The sequence below is a fragment of the Pleurodeles waltl genome, chromosome 1_2, assembly GCF_031143425.1.
Source record: "Pleurodeles waltl isolate 20211129_DDA chromosome 1_2, aPleWal1.hap1.20221129, whole genome shotgun sequence".
In the NCBI taxonomy this organism is placed as follows: domain Eukaryota; kingdom Metazoa; phylum Chordata; class Amphibia; order Caudata; family Salamandridae; genus Pleurodeles; species Pleurodeles waltl.
Genome location: NC_090437.1, coordinates 1,182,895,736 through 1,182,917,861, shown reverse-complemented (window position 1 = coordinate 1,182,917,861; position 22,126 = coordinate 1,182,895,736). Strand labels below are relative to the sequence as shown.

At 44.6% G+C, this 22,126-nt stretch overlaps 1 protein-coding gene across 1 annotated transcript; it reads left to right on the top strand.

Moving 5' to 3' along the window:
* Positions 1-11,033: 11,033 nt before the first annotated feature.
* Positions 11,034-14,226, top strand: LOC138256502 (homeobox protein HMX2-like). Its single transcript, XM_069205864.1, has 2 exons — positions 11,034-11,472; positions 12,754-14,226. Exons 1-2 carry the CDS (start codon positions 11,034-11,036, stop codon positions 13,299-13,301), a joined length of 987 nt encoding a protein of 328 aa, XP_069061965.1. The 3' UTR covers positions 13,302-14,226.
* Positions 14,227-22,126: the final 7,900 nt, after the last annotated feature.

Here is a 22,126-nt window from a genome sequence, read left to right as displayed (position 1 = left end):
TGAAATTACCACCATGGAACAGCAGCCAAAATACTCAGGATACAAGTTTGGACGTGGATCATCATGGCTACAAGGATGGCAAAAAGATTCAGAAAAGCAGAGCAGATGGGGCTTCAGGCTCTAAAGAAATCCTGGCCTCAATCCATAAGCAGGATGTTGAGTGCTGTTCCACATTAAAGGGAAAGCTTTTCAGAACTTGGTTGGTCATGAATTCCATCCCATCATCTTGGCAAGGCTCAGCTTTACACCCAATCTACAGGAAAGGCCCAGTGGTGGCCCCTGATAATTTTCGTCTTATTACACTTTTAGACATGAGGCCAAATATTTCTCCTCCCCCCTCGCTATAGATCTCGACACCTGGGCAAATTTCAAGGAACTTAAGCCCTCATTACGACATTGGGAGAAAAAAATGCCTACCACCGCGGTAATGGCCGCCAAAAGACTGTCGCCGCAGCTACCAGCCATCTGCCATATTATGACCGCAGCCGGATTTCCACCAGAAGGATAGCGGAAATCCGGCTGTGGCCATGCCGACAGATGGCGGTAAGTGCCACGCCACTAGACCGCCATCAGCTGTATCATGACCCATAATACAGCCTGGCTGTGTTCTGCTGGCGGACGCTGCTGCTTGCAGCATCACCTCATCCTGTCTCCTTCCGGAGGACCCCCTGAACACAGGTAAATGGGTGCTCCGACAGGGGAGGGGTGTGGGGGGTGTTGTGTGTGTGTGTGTGGGGGTGTGTGTGTGAATGTTAGTTAATGCATGTATGCGGGTGTGTGTTTCGTTTTGAATGTGTGTGCATGTGTGGATGTAAGTGTGTGAAGATGTGTGTGTGAATGGATGTATGCCTGCGTGGATGCATGTGTGTATGGGTGTGTGTGTATGCCTGTGTGTGTATGTTAAGGGGGACGTGAATGTAGGGAGGGTTGGAGAGGAAGGGGGGTAGGAGGGACTCTGGAGAGGGAGGGGGGAGACCCCTATCAGTGACAGAGAAGAAATTTCTTGTCACTCATAGTGCCTACTGCCATGGTTTTTGTGGCAGTAAGGAAGCTACGAAAACCATGGTGGTAGGTGGGGTCATAATCCTGTGGGCGGAACAGTGACGGCCGCCGGGCTGGAGATAGGTATCTCCAGCCCGGCGGCTGTCACTGCCGTGGCAGTCGGAGTGATACACTGGCGGGTTGGCTTCAGCCAACCTGCCAATGTCATAATATGGCGGTAGGTACTGCCAGCCTGTTGGCGGTACTTACCACCATGTTACCACCGACCGCCGGTGTCATAATGATCCCCTGAATACCATTCAACCAAACCAGCTTCAGACCTTTCTCCAGCACCACTAATAACCTGATAGACATCAAGTTGCTTGTAGCAAAACAAATAAGGAAAGGAGAGACACTCTACTGCTGTTTTATAGATTACAGTAAAGCATTCGATCATGTAAATCACCAGTTTCTTCGGTCCAAACTCACTGCCTGGCAAACACCAACACCATTATTGCACGACATTCAACTTCTATGCTCTGATACTTGGGCCAGAGAAAAATTAGGAATGAATAAAACTATCTTTAGTAAAATCAAAACCCAGCATGATGTGAAAACCAACCATGGTGTGAAATAAGGGTGTGTACTGACTCCTCCTCTTTTTAATGTGTATATTTGGAATCTACTGCCTCAACTGGATTCCCTTGGTAGTCATGCTCCAAAACATGCAAATCAGTATATAAGTTATGCGGGTGACATAGTGCTCCTAAGTCAAACAGCGATGGAGTTTAAAAAAATGATTAATGCACTATATAAACACTGCACTTCAAATTAAATGGCAACAAATCTAGAAAAAACAAATATTGTAGGGTTTGGTAGAAAAAGGAAGAAAATATGTGCCTGGTTCATGAAAAACAAGCCTTTGACTGAAGCCAACAAATATAAATATCTTGGGTGCTGGCTGGATGACAAAGGAGGTGACAACGCAACTGAACGCAAAGAAGCCAAACATTGTGTCCCTCCAATTTGCCTTTCAAACAATGCTAAAAACAACAAGATGCCCCACTCTGGAATACATCTTGAAGATAATCAGTGCAAATTTAATTTCCACGCTCGCATATGAACAGTGGCATTTCCTGGGAGAATTGGAGCCTTTTTTAATAAATCACAGAGTGCCATTTTCAGGTTCTTATTTCAGCTGCCACCCAATTCATCACCGGCCCAGATCAGGATGGGATTTACATTACATGAACAACTCGTCCAGAAAGCTAGTTTCTTGAAATACATGCACTGAACATGTGTTGCTGACCCAGGAACTTTAAAGAATAACATCTGGACGGAAGTAACGTCTTGCCGCCCACAGGGCCCTAACCCCTGGTCAAATGCCCTTACAAAAGGCCTTGAAATGAAAGGCGCCGCTACTTTGTGAAATCAACATCTCCATCATGCCCACCTTATCATCAACAGCTACTTGCAAAGAGGGATTCTGGAGTACCTTGTTCAACCATTCTCTCTCTACTACAAACTGAGGTTCTGCCAGCTGTGGGTGAGATGTTTTCGTCCCTAGAACTTTTGCCACCTTGGGTGCCACAACCGCCCTCCAGCAAGTGCTGTTTATTTAGCGTGCATCAGGAAACGTTGCCACATATGCTCTGTATTTGCCATCACCTCAATTAATTAATTAATGAAGATGTTTCCTTCCACGATCCTGATCTTTTAAGGGCTATGGGCGTTTCGGTGGCTGTTGTCTTCCTTTTGAGAGGACAACATCTGCAATTAACAGCAAGCCTTATAAAATATCTGAATGCAGTAGAAAAGCTTTTAGGAACACTGTACCATCAATCGCTTCCTCGGGTACTTAGTCCAGTCTTACACAGATGTCATACACCTAGAAAAAGACAAAAAAAAGAAAAGGGCCCAGTGTACAGACAACTGACCCCTTAGCTATGATGCCCCCTAGAGCAAAAAAGCATTTTATTTTTAATTTTCACTGCAAATTGTGGCAGATCCGCAGCTCCTGCAGAATGTTTTAAAAACACCAAAGCCTGGGCACCTGCACTTCGTAATTCAGAAGCCCCCACGTGAGCCAAGTCGCTGGTGCATTGTTTATTGTAGTGTGGGGGTCACCCAGCCCACCCTCAGCCCCGGGGATCACCACCTCCCTGTGGCATTTTGTTTTTTAGTGTGGGGAGGCAGTACCCTCCCCCCAGCAGCCCCAGGGACCACCACCTCCCCAGAGCATTGTTTACTGTAGTGTGGGGAGCTGCCTGGTACCCCCACAGCCCCGGTGACTTTACGTGGCCTTGTAAATATGGCCGTGCAGTGTGCGCCACTGAACTGTCACTAAAAGTGACGATCTGATGGCGCAGAGGGGATGTAAACAAGCCCCTATGATTGTAAGTGTTCTGAGAGCATACAACAGCACCATCTTGTGGCTTTCAGAGCCCCTTCTATTTATTTACTCCCCCTGAGAGCATGTCAGAACGACATCTAGTGGAAAAAAAAAATAGTTTGGTGAAATACACAACATTGGTCATCTAACATGACAATAGCTCAGTCTATTGTTGTGTCACCTTCTTTCCTCATGCAGCAAGGAGAACCACCAATTGAGTAGAAGATTGAGTGGAAGGTTTTGATAATTACATTGTGGCACTTGATGGCATGAATTTTTCCCCATGTTAGATGAAAACACTATTAATAGGTTGCTTGGGGCTATAGGGCCAACATCTATTCAAGCACCTACCACAAGTAATGAGCGAAATTGAAATGAAATTGAAGATGTCTATAAAGAAGCCAAACAAAGGTTACCAAACTGGATTGCCAAAACAGTAAATATTGTTGTGCTGTGACACAATTTTTAATCCCAAACTCAAAAACAATTTGAATCAGTTGATGACTTTGTGGCAAAAGTGTGTGAATTGGTGGCAAAATGGAAGTTTGGACTAACCACTGAGGAACTTATCAGGGATCCGTTTATAGTCCATTGTTACAGCAAAAAAAAGCTAGAGAGACAATGGGCTGCCAGCAATCCTAGTCTCAAAGAGGCCATAACAATTGCTAAGGTGGTGGAGGAGTCAGAAAGGTGCATGAAAGAGATGCAAAAAATGTGGAAGCAAAACCACCTCTGAAGTGGCGCAAGTGGACAGTGATGCAGACTTTGTTAACACTGTCAACAAGAAATTGAATATGACAAACAGTTCTCACAGCAAAGGGAGCGATATAAAGATGGGAGGAGCATCTAATTCATTTAACAAAAATACTAACCACTCTTGCTAAAGGTGTGGCAGCAACTTTCATCTAGGCGACTGAAAATTTTGCTTTGCTGTCGGAGAGGACTGTTGAATTTGCTGTAAGAAAGGCCTCTTTGCGTGGGTTTGCAAGTCATCAAAAAAAAGTATAGCATTCATGGAGAACACAAAGGAAACAGAGGAGCATAGACTTCTCATGATCAGTGATGATGAATCTGCAGATAAGAGGGATAAAAATGAAAATTCGTCTGAAAGCAAATTTCAGAGTGAATGTAAAAGTAATTGTTTTGATGGGAGAATCAGGCTCACTGTACTCAATAATAGTGAAACAAGTGTTTGACCTCACCTGGCCTGAGGGGAGGCTAAAACGCATTGAAATAAAGGGCTACCAAGGAGCTAACATAGGGGTGATGGGCTATTTTTCTGCACAAATTGAGTTCATGGATCGAGCCACCCAATGAAAAATCTATGTTTCTGTCCAGGGTTTACCGATATTGGGTTGGTTGCACCAGTATGACTCACACATAATGGTTAATCACCGAGTGGTGAACCAAGTGATGGTAATTAATGTTGGTGAACGAGAGATACTTCTAGAACAATTTTAATCCGTTTTTGAGGATAGTTTGAGGGCAGCAAATGGTTATCAACTCAAGATAATTCTAAGGAAGAATGCTGTCCCTGTAAAGCATACAGCAAGGAAAATATCCTTGGCATTGTGCTCTGAAATGAAAAAGATACTTGATCAAATGATGCAGGACAAAGTAACAGAGCCTCTCTCCTTTGGTGTGACAAAAAAATCAGATGTAATGCTAAGATGTTGTGTGGATTTGCGAAGCTTGATTCAGCATGTACTCATGGATTATTTCCCCCTTCCAAATATCAGCAAGCTTGTATTTTTATTTTCTGGGGAAATTTACTTTTCCAAAGTAGACCTAAAAAGTGCCTACCATCAGGTGAAATTACATTTGGATTACAGGCATTTGACAGCTTTCATCACAACAGAAGTTGCATTTCAATTCAGCAGGTTGCTATTTGGCTCATCTTCAGTAGCAACTGCCTTTCAGAGATTGATTACGAAGGTACTGGCTGGAGCTAAGAATGTGGTGTTCTTCCAGGACGAAATATTGGTGTTTGGAGGAAGCTTTGCCTCCCACAATGATACACTCTGAGAAGTCCTTAATCAAATATCTGAGGCAGTATTGTTTTGTGAAAGGAAAAGTGCAAGTTGTAGGTGAAAGAAGACGAGTACTTGGGGTATCTTATTACTGGAGAACGAGTTTGACCTTAGTTAAATTTGGCCAGTGCCAAAATGAATTAAGAAGTACTAGATGACAAGGACAAGCTGTGATCTTTTGTGGGACTAGTGGAGTACTATGCCAAGTCTGCAAAGGATTTTGCATGAAAATCAGATCCCTTGTGAGAAGTACTGAGATTTGAAAGGAATTCTCATGGAGTCAAAACCATCAAGCAGCATTTGACCAAATCAAAAACGACATTGCCAAAGCTTGTATCTTTGTCTTCTTCCAGTTTGATGTGAAGGCTGTTCTTACAGTAGATGCCAGTGTGACTGGAATTTCCTACACAAATGCATAGAACGACTGAGAAGACAGTGGCTTTCACTTCACACTCTTTGACTGGTGCTGGAAGAAACCACTCGGTTATTGAGTGAAAGGCATTAAGTGCTGCATGAACAATGAACTACTTTTGCACTTTCATTTGGGGTGCCAGAATGATTCTCAGGACAGATCAGAAATCCCTACTCAAGGTGTTGGGGCCAAATGGCACAAGTAATTTCTCAGTACATTTGGCGAGGATGACAGTCAAGCTCCAAGACTGTGATTGTGAGGTGCAATACCTTCTAGGTTGAAAGAACAAAGTGGTTGCCTGCCTACAGAGGTTGCCGGATAAAGCACTGGATGAATGTGATCTGGACACTGAGGAAGTGGTAGCTAGTGTGGAACATGCCACAGAATGGTTCCAAGGGTGTGTGTCCATGCATGGAAAGTGATCTAGTTCTCAAGGCACTGGCTCAAAGGTGGGGTGAGAAGGGAAAGTAATTTTCCTGATCCTGAGGAAACATTTCATAAAGTAGTTGGAGAGTTGTTCTTGGTTAGGGATAGACTCATAATGAGGAATTCAACGTTTTTGCCTCCTGGGGCAGTCAGGAAAAAACTTATATGACTGGCGCATAAAGGATATTTGGGCCTAACACTCACCCTTAAGAGACTCAAAGAGAGATTTTGGTGGCCTGCTATGGATGCAGGGATGGCAACTCCCCTAACATTGTGGGGAAAGGAAAAATGAAATGATATTAACGCAATGTTATTATCATTTTATTTTTCCTGGAGGTAAGGGGAAGGGTGGGGCTGGGCTGGAGGGAGGGGCCAGAGGAGGGCTGTAGGAGGGGTTTTGCAGCACAAAATGCACATCTGTTTGGCCAGCTGTGTTGGGCTGCATGTTTTATACCTGGCTGTATTGAGCGGCCGAGTGGAGAACATACACTGGCTCCCACTCCCAGTCTGAGCAGCAAAGAAAGCCACTCAGACCGATCATGACGCTGCTTTCATGCTGGTGACAGGAACGTCATTCTTAGCTGAGAGCCTCTGCGCAGCTGGGAACAGGATGAGGACGAGAACTGAGGGGAGATGAACTCGTCTCCTCGTCTCCCCCCAAAAGTTATTTTTTTAACTTTTTTTTTTTTTGTTCACCCTGCCCAGTCTTGGCAGCCGCCACTGTATGGATGGTCAGGTGAAAGAATGGGTGGAAGAATGTACGATGTGCAGAGATTTGGAGAAATGGTTGAGTGCTGGTTTGGGTGTGACAAACAGTGATCAACATATGTCAGAAGCAGATTTTCTTTGGGAAAAAGTATTTTTAGACTTCATAGGACCGTTTCGGTTCCAGCCATAACATGGTAAGTATGCAGCAGTTTTGGTTGATGCTACATCCAAATAGTTTGAAGTCCTTTATATGAGGTGTATGAACACAAAGTCGACTATTGCAGTGAAAACAAAAGCACAAACAGGGCACTCCGAATAATGAGTCCATGATGAAGAAAATTGCAGATTTATTTATTCCTTTGTATTGAGAAAGATCCAATCAATGCTCAGAGATAATCAAGTCCCCATGTTGGAGAGAAAACACATCAATGTTCAGAAACAGCCAACATGTGTTTCGTCCAGACAGACTTTTTCAAGGCTAGAAACAAGAAAGATGGGATCTCTTAAGACTTACAAATACTACCATCCTGTAGGTATGAAAATACGATAATAAATCAATAAAATCAAAACAAAATTGTTCTCCATGGAATATATAGCCCTTAGGCGTGACAAGAGACTTGGAATAGAGATACTCCTAAGCTGGAGAGTGTTAGGGAAAACTTAACGAAAGTCACCACCAGAAAGTGCCGGTGAAGAGAGAGGAGAGGTGAGATAAGATAAACGCATTAATAGGCAAGAGTGCACAAATCCCCAACGTGGATATTAGGTACAATAAAATGTGAGATTGCCCAAAAGTAAAAAAAGAAAAGAAATAATGCTACCGAAAAACGCTCTAGGAGAGAGCTACCAGTGCCCCCGCAAAGTTAAAATAAGGAACTGTTGTGAAGCAAGGCCAAATGCTAAGGTCCTTAAGGAATGAACCCCCAAATGGGTCATGTGAGAACAAAAAAGAACAGATAAGAGGACCAAGAAGAATGAGGACAAATCTAAAAAGTCCCCACTGGAAACAAAACGTGCGAAAGTAGGGAGGAGAAAAAAAGCTGAATCAGTCATACCAAAATGGTGATTGATGACAGCAGTGTCCAGACCCGTCCCTTACTGCATAGGGAGGAAACGGTCCTTATAAATATGAGGACTGAACGGGTTGAAGGCATCCGAAAACAATAATAATGGATGGCACGTGTAGGGGCCCTGATAAGCCCACACCTGTATAGCAGAAAACAGAGGAGAGGGCAATATGCGAGTCAGAAGAGCCTGCCATATACAGAGACGTAGATAGCAAACACATACTAGAAACTAAGGAAAAAACTAACCCTATGAACAGGTATACACCATTACAAACCATAAGGATGAGCTACCCAAAAAACGCATGAGGCCCAGGTATAGTATTGAAGAGCGTGTGTATGGAACAAGATGTCTATTGAAGTGAATCAGAAGAACACACAAACGAAGGTTATGACCAAGGATACACATGGCCAACAACGTGCTCAGAAAATCAATACGAGTATAATGGGTGCTGAATCTTAAGAGAAGTGTCCTTAACGTTACGCACACGCTTCTATGATTAAGGCGAACACCTGTAAGGTATGGAAAAGCGAGTGCCCCCCGCTATACAAAAGTTATAAAAAACCAGGGACACGCGCCCGTCATAGAACAGAGAGAAAGTGGCCTCCCATAACAAGCCTTCACGGCTTGTTGTCCGTCACCGCTCCCAATGTGAGTGGCACGGCATATGTGCGGCCCCTTACCTGGCCTCTCAAAATCCCGAGAGTCAGGGAGGAAAAGTAGAAGCAGCTTGAGCGTGATAACGCTGTGGTTTGTGAAGACGCGCCCCGGTTGGGGCTGGCGTCTATGTTAGCACGTTAAAAATAGAAAAAGGACTAAGAACGCAATGTAGAAACAACACCTATCCTTGACTAAACGGCACTCCGGAGGCGCCATGTTGAGTGTACTAAGTAAATGCCAGGTCAAAACCGGGCATGTATAAGATGCATAATAATAAATGACGTAGGCTACGTCAGTGGAGGTTATTAAACTCAGTCAGCTGAGTGGGCCTCTAAAACATGTGGTGATATAAAAAGGATCTAGGCCACATTGATGGAGGGGCAAATGAGCCTTCCAATATGATTAAACATAAAAAAAAGGTGGGTGGAGAGGAGACTACGAGAGATAAATCGGAGAGATATGTGATAAATAAGAGACATGAATAAACCGAAGAAAGAAAAAAAGAAGATAAGAGGAAAAAAGGAGAAAAGGGAAAAACAGGACAACAAAGATTGAACCGCCACCAAGCACATTATGTAGTCCCAAAAAGGCATGTATGCACAGTATGTCAGAGGATGGGAAAAACACGACTAGGAGATGTTGTATACCAAAGTTAAAGGGTGTTTCACATAGACAACAATGTAATACATTTTGCAGAATGAGGGAAAAACTCGTTATATTCCTGTAAAAACAGTGTCCAAAACAAAAAAGGACAAAACAATTGCAGTAGTGGGAGAGATCTTCAGGAAGGATCAAATACATCTAAGTTGATGACAGATAATGGAGCACAATTCACTTCTGGTAAACTGCAAATGTATTTGAGTGACATTGGTGTTAAGCATGTGTGTACCTCCTTGTACAACCCCCAGGTGAATGGTCAAGTTGAGAGAATAAATTGTTTCATAAAAGGAACTATGGAGTTGGCCAATAAAGATGGTTTAGATGTTCAGGGTGCTGTGAAGAACATGTTGTGGGTGCATCTTACAGCTGTGAATATTGGCACAGGCTGCCTGGGACCAAGTTAGTTCCTTTATGGTTGCAGGAGTAATGCATCAAGACACTGGTTGGAAACAAAGTGGAAGATGGGGTGAGAGCAGGATCGAGGTAGTTGATTGGGTGAAGGTATGATCTAGTAGTGTTGGTGTTGATTTCTCCAAGTTTAGGGGTCCCTACAGAGTGAATGTTGTAAGTGGTAATTGGGTAAAGCTGGAGAATGGCCACACTTGGAACCTAAGGAGAGCTCCTTTGTTCCAGAAGGAAGAGAGGGGAGTGGTGGAACCAAGGGAAGTATTTGAGAGGTGTTCCGTTTGGGTGATGATGGAAGATTCGGATTTTCAGGACAGTGCTGCATAGAATAGAGGTAATGCATTAGACCATGTTGCCAGGATTGGTCACGCTGTTGCGCGTGCCATTCCGTCTCGCAGACCTCCAAGGTGAATAGGTGGTTTTGTATAGAGGTTAATTTGTGCTGCTTTTGAATTTGGTGTTCTTTCCTAGTTCTGTATCATGGTAGGTTTATGTCTTGTTTGTGTGGTCCTGTTTTCTCATCAATGCTGATTGTACTTTTCCTTCCTTGAGTGTCACTATGTGTGTTGTCTGGATTTGAGGTTTCTGTTGGGGTCACTGGTGTTTTGGAAGGAGAGGGGAAGGGGATTTGTTAAATTGTGGGCTTAGTTTATTAAGGCATGTGTTCTTTCTGCCAGATAGCCTTGCGATGTAGCCTCGGAATATTGTAGATGTAAGGGGATGACATGGGAGGGTTCCGAGTCAGTAGAGGCAAAAAGCTGCTGTTGGTGTATGACTTGCCAGGAACAGGATTAGCCTGCCAATAAGCGTGAAGAAACGGTACTTTGCTGTGCCTGTGTGTTTGAGTTTACAACAGTTATGTTGAGATAAAAGTAGATATGTAATGTGCTAATCGTGCTATTATATGGAGTCTGCATGGTCAGGCATCCTCGGCTAATTCGAGGTTCTGGAAGCTGGGGCTGGAGGAAGGCGACGGATGCAAGATGGTCGTTTCGCCGGAGCATGAACAATAAAGAAGGTATTTTACCTTTACTCGTCTCCGGGTATCTTCGGTGGTTCATCAAAACTTAGAAGGCAACAACCCTATAAGTGATTCAGTTCGCAGTGCGTATTGAATTTACAAATTCGGTAATTATAATCCCTTCGTTACTTCCTTTTTCGGGAACCCCAGGCGTGGGGTGCTTCTCAGTTATCCTTTTACGGAGCCGCATGCCCTTTACAGTGAGGTGAAGCTTTTTTACATTGCCCAAAACCCGCTTCCTCGCGGTCCCTCCCCTGCCACGCCCCGGTGACAATGGGAGGGTCGGCCGCAGCTGTCTCCGCCCTGCGCTCTCGCAGGCGCACTTCCTGCGCACACTTGGATGTCAGTGCGCTTGTGAGAGCATCTTCCGCCTCACCCCCACCTCTGCGCTCAGTGTCGGGGCCGCGGGACTGGCAAAGAGATGTTGCTGCTTCAGCTGCGGGTCTGACGCTCACAGCCAGTCTCTCAGCGGCCCCTCCACCAGGGAGGCCCCACAGCGGCCATAACATGAGCTCGGGCAAAGAAGCGCACCGGCCCCTGGCGCTTAAGTTCACCATAGAGAGCATTCTGAAGCTGAACAGTCCCAGCTACTCCGACACCCCCAGGAGTCATCCAAGGGAGAACCCTGTAGCCTATGTGCGACAGAGAGAGGAGGTGGATGAGGAAGAAGAAGAAGAGGAGGAAGAGGGGTCAACTCTTGACACCAACACTGGTAAATACATCGCTTGCCCATAACGTGCGAATTCAGCCAAACGCACCCTGTAGCCTCAAAGTGTGGCCCGTGATATCTGCTGCGCGTACCGTCTCGGTCCACAATACTCCTGTTTGTTTCCTAACCGAGGCATCGATTGCCGTTCCCAATGCTTTCTGTCCTGCGGATTGTGCCTTCGCCCCACCCCCTTAAAAAAAATATAGCCTCTAACCCGTCCGAGTGTCACTCTGCCTTTCTTGGGCAATTGTTTTTTTTTTTTAAGTCTCCAAATTTCTCGATCTTGAAACAGAGTCGTAATGTGCAAAACTTTTAATGAAAACGTCTACAGTGGAGCAGCACGAGACTCGGCAAATTGTTGCGACCTTTTATACAGTAAATAATTAAGGGCGAGTTTGCCAGTAGCGCTTTATGTTACGGAAATAACATCGTTCTTTTATGGTAAAAAAAAAAAAATCTTCATGAAACGTGCTGGTTTTATAAGCTATGTCTTTCATTAACACGCGTCCAATCTCTATTATTACAATAGACTCTTCCAGTATCTAGCGCTTCGTACGCAAATTATTACCGGTGTAAACACAGTGCCGGATTATGTGTGGTACGCAAATGTGCCCGTTCCCTACATTTAATAGCAGACTGTTAACTGGTACTCAATTTACGACCTCGCAAGGATGCTCGCATACCTTGTGGCGTGCAGAGCACTCCAGATATTAGGAGCGATTACATACCTCACAGCACTACGGTGTGATATTTTATATGTTCTTGCCTTAGTCTCAGTCTGCGATTTATACACTCCAATTGTGTTTTTTGGAATGCGTGCCTTAAATTGCTGTTTATTGTGTCAGTGAATTTACAACTACGGGGCATTGTGAAGAAGGACATCCGAAGTCGGGTTTCACTGTGCTGTTTGCCAGAGACTGTACGTATATAGTGACCTTATGTCAATGCTTCACGTTCGGGCAGTCCCGGCATTTTAGCCAACATCACTTTGCACGCGGCTGCTTTTAAGCACGTGCTCGTGTTAGCCCAGGAGAGTCTGTGAGTCCCCACCGCATGCAATGTGCCGTTGTCTAAAAGGCGATTTCGATGTTGGAATTGCGATAGAGTGGCGCTTGTCAGCTATGCACGTTATTGGTATGACGTTGCCTGGAGTGTTTCTACTAAGGCACTGAGCTACGGGGGTGTTATGTACAGTTGTAAAGCCCACACTGCCATTTGCGTTACAGGGGGTAATCTAGGCGTGCATCACTGTGGGCCTAAGTTGATGTTTCTGTCTTCCCGCAGGCAGCGGACCCTGCATCACACGCTTCCATCAAGGCATCGGCGCCACCCGAGACCTCGCTCCGAAGGGAAGCCTGCTGGACTTCCGGGCTGGGAGCCCTGACAGCTTGGATGATGCGTCCCCGGCCAGCGACACCGCCACAACTGGCAGCGCGGTCACCAAAAAGAAGACGAGGACCATCTTCTCCAAAAGCCAGATCTTCCAGCTGGAGTCCACCTTCGACATGAAGCGGTACCTGAGCAGCGCCGAGCGGGCCTGCCTAGCCAGCTCTCTGCAGCTCACCGAGACCCAGGTCAAGATCTGGTTCCAGAACCGCAGGAACAAGCTCAAGAGACAGATGTCCGCGGAGCTAGAGGGCCCAGGCTCTGCGGACCATGCCGCCGACATGGTGCAGGCAGGGTCGGTGCCGGGGATGTACAAGGACAGCTCTTTCCTGGGCAGATGCCTGCTGCCGGTCTCGTTCCCTCTCCTTTACCCCGGGGGTACCTTCCCCTACTTCTGCTTCCCGAACTCGGGCAAATATTTCAACCTTGTGGACGGAGATGTGTAAATGCGCCCCCTGCCGGACACCACCCCCCATTGAGAGAACCCGTGCTTCACCGGGCCACGGGCGAGGCAGGAGTCACCACTCGCCAGTTTATGTACTTTTATGGCACAAAGGCGACTTTACAACCTGCTTTCTAGGTTCCAACACACTCCCCTCTTTCATCTTTAAAAATGAACAAGAAAAGAAAAGCATTACTTATAAATGGATAACGGTATATAGCGGTATCTATATTGGCACTTTCCAAAGTTAGATAATATTCACTGTTTCGTCAAGAAGCACTTTTTCTATTACATCGTTGCAAAAAGACTGCAGATTTGTTTTTAAATCATAGCTCTTTTTCTCCAAAGAGAATTAAATCGTGCATCTGTTTTAAAAATCCATTGATGTTTTTTGTCTATCGAAATCGCACTGCATACATGTATTTATTAACATGCTTTTTTGGCGGCGAATTGCAAATTTGTCTTCCGAGATTGGTTCAAAATAAATGAATCCGACCAAAGAATGTGCGTTCTCCCAACATGTCTGCTGCCTAATGTACTAATGTATATTTCTGTGTGAGAGACGTGATTTTCTCTCGTGCACCGAGTGTCGTGCTAGGCCTGTTTAAGTTACAGTTGTTTTCGACTGTCCTCCCACATGCCGCTTCAGTAAATGTGTGAGGGGGTGGTGCGTTGATAACATCTATAGCAAATATGATTTTTTCTTAAACGAAGCAGCCCCCACCCCCTCGCCTCCAATGTAACACCGTATTGTTAGTCCTTATGTACTACAATGCAAACACAGTAACGAAAACATTTTTTATCTGTGTCTATGACAACGCTGCCATATTTTTGTACACGTACTTTAATTATTCCACTTTTACCTCAGAGAATGAGTAAAAATCAAATAAACATGCAATGAACTAAATAGTGCATGTTCATTTACATAATATGTGTTGTTATGTTTTTATTTTCAATGTATTCAATTAGATTGCCTATTAGAGGTCACTTAGAAGCCACTTCAAACTGTCGCTATAATAATAATAATAATAATAATAATAATAATAATAATAATAGTAAATAAATAAATCGGCTCGTGGATTCCGACCAACAGTTAAAAGTCTAATAGAGACACCAAGAGTCATCTATCTATCTATATCTATATATATTTATATATATATATATATATAAATATATATATAAATATCTATGTCTACACAAAATAGCGTCAATTTTTCATCTTTGCTCATGGCCTCATTTGTTCGCATGCAAAACACACTTTTTCCATTCAATATGCAAATTTTACTGACACGAAATTACATTTACGTAGAAATGAAACAGAAAGATACCGGTATAATATAAAATAAAAATAAATCTGACAGGAACGAATTCTCTGTGTGCCAGCGAATGCCCCTTTAGCGGATGCCATGTGTGCCACCAGTCATAGAGGCAGCGGGGTTCAGATTGGAGTTCGCAGATTCTTCGCTGTTTCTCCAAGCCCTCGGACGGATCTTTTTTTATTGTCAGTAAAACATACGTTGTTGCTCTCAAGATGAATAATCTGTTTCTAGATTTATGGGTTGCCGCATTTTATCGAACGGCAGAGGTTTTGTGTTTTTTTTAAGGTAAAGTAAAAAGGCTCGGTGCTTTGACACCAGTAGTGTGAGGATCAAGGTTTTGTTTCTATCTACAGAAAAAAATTCTCTTAACTGCTGCTTGTGCAGTAGATGGCAAAATACACACTTGAGGAGTGGGAGGGGCGCTCCGCGAGGACCGACGGCAGAGCGCGGACTGTGTGATGGGAGGGATCAGGCCAAGGTCATACATTACTTTAGCTCTGAACCATGACCCCCGTGCCCCGGGAAAATCTGTGGCGACCCCGTGTTTCTAGCCAATGATTTAGCAAACATAGTTATTTTGCCCGCCCGCCGCAGCTGTTCATGACCTTGTTATGCGCTTCACTCGACACGTAATCTCAACCGACATCCCCGCTTTCGTTACATTTATAATACAACAGACCGAGCGAGAGAGAGGGCGAGTGAGACCCCGTCAGTGAGTGGAGAAAGGAGGTCTGAGCCTCTGAGGGAGGGTGCAAGGGAGGACCAGTCAGTGAGTGGATGAAAGACTCTGAGGGAGTGAGAGAGTGAGACCAGGTCAGTGACTGAAGAAGACTTCGAGGGAGTGAGACACCAAGTTACTGAAGAAGACTCTGAGGGAGTGTGCGAGTGAGAATCAGACATTGAGTGTGAGAAAGAGGACATCTGAGACTCTGAGGGAGCGTGCGAGTGAGACCTACGAGTGAGTGGAGAAAGAGGAAGTCTGAGCCTCTGAGGGAGTGTGCGAGTGAGATTCAGTCAGTGAGTGAGAGAAAGAGAGTCCGGAGGCTCTGAGGGAGCTTGCGAGCGAGACCCAGTTAGTGAGAGGGGAAAGTGAAGATCTGAGCCTCTGAGGAAGTGAGCGAGTGAGACTCAGACAGTAAGTGAGTGGGAGAAAGAAAATGTCCGAACCTAAGAGGGAGTGTGCGAGTGGCTAAACGTGAGAGTGTGAACCACTCTGAGTGCCTGAATGTTTCCACGCGGCAGTGCTTTACATGGGCTGGTACTGTCCGGTACGGAGTACCGGCACTTTTTTATTTTTAGAGGGATAGTACCTGAACTTCTCAAGGAAAACGTAATACTTTGAGTTGGAGAGTACTGGTACTTCTCATAAATAACCAAGCTACCTGCACTTCTAGTTTTCCATTTCAACCACTGCCGACAAGCATGTAAGAGAATGTTTGCGGGAATCAGGGTAGTGGAGTGTGGGTGAGAGAGTAAATTGTTGGGTAAGATGATGTCACAGGGACTGTGCAAGTGGTTGCGTGTGATTGTGAAGGGTGACTGAGTGTGAATTCGGTCATGATGGTAATTGAGGTAAGAAGGGGTGTGCGAGCAGGCACGCACGTGATTACAAACGGATGCAAACAGTGAGCACCGTGTGACTGAAGGCACATGACGTGCTGCTGGCTGTGTCCAGCGGGCTCGCTAGCAGATATATGAACTCCCGTGGTTACGATTAATGATATCGTTTCTCCAACCCCTGAGTTACCATACAAGCCGGGATCAAAGTTACTAGTCCTATTGACTGGTCACTTCTAGTTCTAAGGCAACGCAAGTGTGAGGAAGTGTGAGAATTTGAGGTGAGTAAATATGACTAATTAAGTTTGATGGAGTGTGTGAGCCAGTCAGTGGAGTAACAAAGGCCCAACCCCCGCGGTGCTGGCGCCCACTCTCGCTCCCTCCGCCCCCAACAGCTCATAATAGATTCGGGGTGGGAGGGATCCATGCACTTTTCAGGGGGCCCGCTCCAGTTTCGTTAGGCCACTAGGGGCCAGTACGTGTGGGGGGTGGAAAGATGTGCGCCCAGTGACTAGTGGGTGAGTATGTAAGTTTGAGGATTTTTGAGGGTGTGTGAATAAGCGTGTTATTATGTGCAAGTCTGCGTGAGTTAATAGGAAACAAGGTGTGAGGACGCCTGGGTGTTAGCAAGTATATATGTACACACATTGAAGGCTAAAAACCGATAGTCTTTTTAACACTCATTTTCAAGTGGTAATGTTAATCCTCGTTGTTCCACAAAGCACACATTATAGCGCACCGAACCCGGATATAGTGAATGCAGCCCCCAAATCGCCAATAATTAAAAGCGCACGTTCACGAAAATATTAGAAAGTTAGTAGGGCACATCTGACTAGGACGTCATGAACGAAGACTCGCTCATGGTGACGTCTGGCGAGAAGAACTCCATTGCTTTCTCGTGACTGATGTGCGTTTGTCTCTCAGTCTACTCCGGGGGAACCTAGACATCCAAATGAGACGGTTGACGAGTCCCGTCAATGTCTTCTCCCAGTATTCCTGCCATTCACATTTGACACAAATTCACCTTTTTTGGACAAGGAAGAGCAACACGCATTTTTTTAAAAAAAGCGAAAAAACACTAAGGGGCTGAACTTCCCTATTCCAGATTTATAGATTCAGGAGCTATCAACATTTCCACTCGCAGATCAAATCTAGAAATGCGGACAACCGGGGAATCTGCTCGTTGGTTGAGTTGGTCGCTGTTGTAAGTGTGATGACTGTGCAGGAATATAGAGGGCACTTTAGGAATATGAAGGTTGTCATGGAGGCATTCAGACCCTCGCGGGTGAGTAGCGGCGCTCTACAAATTTACTGATTGATTGATTGATTGATGGAGAATCTGACAAATGCCCACAAACTCGGAGGTTTGCATGGGTCAAGCTAACTATTCTGTCGCCCTGGGCCATTCTGACAGGCCGCAGGCTAGGAGGTTACTCGCAGAAGAGGACTGGCTGCCATAGCCCAACATCCTCGTAGTCGTAGCCGTTCTGTTCGCGGACTTCTGCTTGTTTGAACATTTTTGCTAGGAGTGATTTAAATTTATACATTCATACATTCACATATTTACTTCCTGAAATCACACACACATAAACATCTAACGTTTACGTTTTCCCTTGTGGCACAGGGAATACTATTTCCTCTTAGAGATTTCTGCAGAGGAAATGCTCTTATACGAAGAAAAAGAGCAACCATGTACTTTTGCACGCTTCTCGAATGTATACGTCAATCACTTGTTCAGGCGAACAATTCCAAAGCTTGTACAGTGGGCGAGGACCAGGCTGGAGGTCTGCGATTCGGATAATTTTTAATTTGTGAATCACCAAAATAAGAAAATCTAGGCAAACCAAAGAAGCAAGTTTTTGATTTGTTCATGCGCGTATTTTTGTCACTTATATCCACTCTGGGCATAAAGAAGTCGTGCACACGAAGTGTCATGCACAAGCAGTGCACGTTTGCAGTTAACACGTATGCAGCCTGGTTCAATGTCCTTGAGGCGCTTCACGAACTTTCACATCTCGTGTTTTTTTTCTGATGAGTCCTGGGTAGTTTACACACGACAAACTTTTAGGGGCAGATTTACAAGGCTCTCACGCAGTCTTAACGACGCCTTAGCGTTATTTTATGACGCTAAGGCTGCGTTAAGGTGGCGATTCTCGTGCCATGTTTACAAAGTTGTGCAATGCACGCATTGCGCCACTTTGCAACCCCTTGCACCACATTATGCCTGCGTCAGGCATAATGTATGCAAGAGGGCCGTTCCCACGCAGGTAGGCCCGAAAAAATGGCACAGTGAAATTTACAAGATTTCACTCTGCCATTTTTTCAGACATTTTTAACTCCTGCTCAGGGCAGGCACTCAAGTGGCACAGCCATAACAATCTATGGGGCATATTTATAAGAAAGTGGTGCATCAGTCCGATGCGCCACTTCTCTTGCGTGGCCTTGCCCCAGCTAACGACACCAGGCGCACCATGGTGTTCATTACCACACCATCAGAATTGTGATGGTTTTGTGGCGCTTTGCTTCACTAGTGTCAAAATGTTGACGCTACTGCAGCAAAGCACAGTGAGGCCCTTTGATTTTAATGGGTGCGTCATTTTAATGCCTGCCTAGAGCAGGCATTAAAAATGACGAAAAAATGGCAGTAAAATCTAGTAAATTTTACTGCACCTTTTTTTCGGGCCTCCCTGCATCGGAACGTCACTCTTGCATACATTATGCTTGGCGCAGGCATAATGTGGCGCAAGAGGTTGGAAAGTGGTGCAATGCACCACTTTGTAAATCTGTCTTGGGAAAAGCCCCCCTTAGCGTGAAAAAATGATGCTAAGGGGGCACAAGGGGCTTGTAAATATGCCCCTCTGGGCATCCCTGTGCTTTGCTGCACTAGCGCCAATATTGGCTCTAGTGCACCAAAGTGCCACAACAGTGTCAAAAACGTTGATGCTGTTGTGGTAACTACCACCATGGGGCACTGTATTGTAAATACAATGCGACCATGGTGTCGTTGGGGGGGGGGGGGGGGGGAAGCAAAGGGGACGCAAGAAAAGCACTTTCCCTTAAATATGCCCCTTGGTATTTTGATAGACACAGGCCCATCTGCCACCTGAAAAAGCTTAGGAACTCAACCCATTGCTGTTCACGTTTTCACTGTGGCATCAATACATGCTCTCCATGCCCAAGTATGCGTTGGCTTAAAGAAAGAGCGGGAAAAAGATAGAATGCACAGAAACAAGCCCAGACGCCTACATGTAGAAACACCATACCCATAGCTGCGGTACTACGGACAATAAATGCCTTTTCACTTACGTAGCTCATTCAACTCTAGACTGTGGACATCACAGTGTAATTAAGTTTGCACTTACGTCCGTCATCTATATGAACACATGCCCTTTGTGAGGAAAATACTTATTTTGTTCATCCGCTTCATCGAGACAATCTCAGCATGTTGGCCGCTTTTGTTTTGGAAGCACTTAAATGACGGCCACGCCCTCTGCTCAGCTCACCTCCGTTAATGGCACACTCAGTCCAACTCCAGCTTTGACACAATTAACAAGGCATTAGTGAGAAGAGAGACAAACGCAGCAATTTCTCAATCTCTTCAAGTACAGAGGAAGCACAGAGGCGCCAAACGAGAAGTGCCAGACTTAGTAAAGCGTTTTAAGCAGAGCACACATTGCAGAAAACCCTTCATGGCGAAGTTACAGCCCAATGCACTCACCAAGCGGACACTACAGCGCGTGCCATGAAGGAAGTGCGTTTTCAGTCCACATCCTCATTGAACAACAGGAAGATGAAAATATTAGTAGTGGAGCTGCCCGTACGCCTTGGCAGGTTATAGTTGTATTATTACCATCAACATTATAAAAATTATTTCTTCTTCTTCTTCTTCTTAATATTATTATTATCATTATTATTATTATTACTGTTGTTATGATGATGATGATGATGATGATGATGATGATTATTATTATTATTGTTATTGTTATTGTTATTATTATTATTATTATTATTATTATTATTATTATTATTATTACAATTATTTCTTCTTCTTCTCCTTCTTACAATAATTATTATTTATCACATTATTATTATTATTATTTCTTCTTCTTATTAATATTAATATTATTATTATTATTAACAATACCAATACTACTACTAGTAATAATCGTTGATGATAGGACATTTCTTTGTAAGAGAAATATTAAAGACACTTATTTGATCAAAGAAAACAAAGGCTCTTTGATGGGCACAAGATATACTGCACCATGCGAAAAATTGTGCATCAACCTGTAACGGGTTCAGAAGGGCAGAGTAAGAAAACTCATGCGCAGGTGCAGCTAGTCAAGCGTTTCCTACCCTGGGGAGCATGGAAGCTCGGTGGCGTTGATGGAGCTTGTCACCAGCCGGCTGAATTTGCAGATAATACACACTTTTATTTGCTGTATATAGTGTTTGCTATTGGGCCACAGAGAGCTATCAAACACAGACAGATGTAGTGAAAACATTACAAGTCATAGCTGACAAACATTGCTGTCTTACACCTTAGTGAATGAAAATCTGTCCCTTGCTCAGCCCTCTCTATGAAGATCACGCTCCTTGGGTGCAAATAAAGCTCACATGATGTATTAACGCCATCGTGGTAAGAACGAAAAGGTATGGGTGGAATGCTTGACTCAATTTCAGATACTGGTAATAACTCTGGGGCCCATTGAAGCCCATTGTCCTTAACTCATCTATGCCACCACAGTCCGGGATCAACCATGTGCAAATCTGTCTTGGCCCCAAACCAAAAGGGCTGTTTAGCACAAATCGCAGGCTACACTACAGGAACACAAGCAATCCCAGACTACCACAGTTGTAAATTGGTATACATTGGCCTCTACAGTGCAGTTTGACCTCAAGCAAACCTAACTAAATTCCATCCTAGGTGTTAAGTGGCCTCACCAATGAGGCGTAGTTGGGTATCAACAGTGAGTTACAGCGAGAAACATAGACAACCGGATGCCTTTCCAGTTATTTGGGCCTTATCAATGAGGTACATTCTACTGTCTTTCGTTGCACAGTTTAATCAGAGAGGTGATTTCTAGTCAATAGATTTTCCCCAGACTTCTATTGGCCTAGATGAGCCTTACCAATGAGATGTGGCTTCAGTCCTATGGCACAGTGAGCATGGGGCCCATACATGGGTAGGAAGATCAACATTTCTCAGAGAATGATAGATGAAATCCTTGAATTCATCTATGAATTTCAAGAAAGATAAATGCAGATGACATCTGTAGCTATGCAGTCCAAATAATTTTTTCCACTATCTGTGTGATGATGTCAATTTTTTATTTTGAAAAAAAAAAATCATGTTCCTATTTTAAATTCTGAGAGACATATTTAAGAACCCCTAGCACCATGGGAGCATCACTTTTAGTGACACTCCATTGGCGCTATGCCCTGCACCATATTTACAAGGTAGTGTTAAGCCACTTTTTGTGGCTTAACGCCACCTTGTAAATACAGCCACTTCACTCGCAGCACTTTGCGTGGCAGGGGCTTGCAATGAATGTTGCTGTGGGAGCGACACAGCAACACCCATTGCATTTTGACACTGCCTTAGATTTACGAGTTTTCATAAACCTGGGGCAGCACCAAAATCTAACGCCACCCCAGGGGTGGTGTTAGCGTGGCACACTGAGGAGAAAATGCTTCCATTTCTCCTTGTTTCTTGCTCTTTCTATGTGTGCTGCATTTTGTAGCGCACATAGAAAGAGAAAATCACCATTTAAGATTGATTTTGTGCAGGTAGGTGTTCCTTCCTGCACAAAACCAATCTTCCCCTCAATGCAGCCATCCTTGCACCATGGTGCAAGGGTGACTGCGTTGGCGCACAGCAGCAAGTTTAGCACAGGGGGAAACATAGGGGTGTGCCGTATTATAATAAATGTGGTGCATTCCTGCGTTTTGA

Excerpts from the sequence above, each read along its gene's own strand:
- LOC138256502 (XM_069205864.1), top strand. The coding sequence starts at position 11,034 with ATGGGAGGGTCGGCCGCAGCTGTCTCCGCCCTGCGCTCTCGCAGGCGC. Across the intron at positions 11,473-12,753 it reads AACTCTTGACACCAACACTG|GCAGCGGACCCTGCATCACA; the intron begins GTAAATACATCG and ends GTCTTCCCGCAG.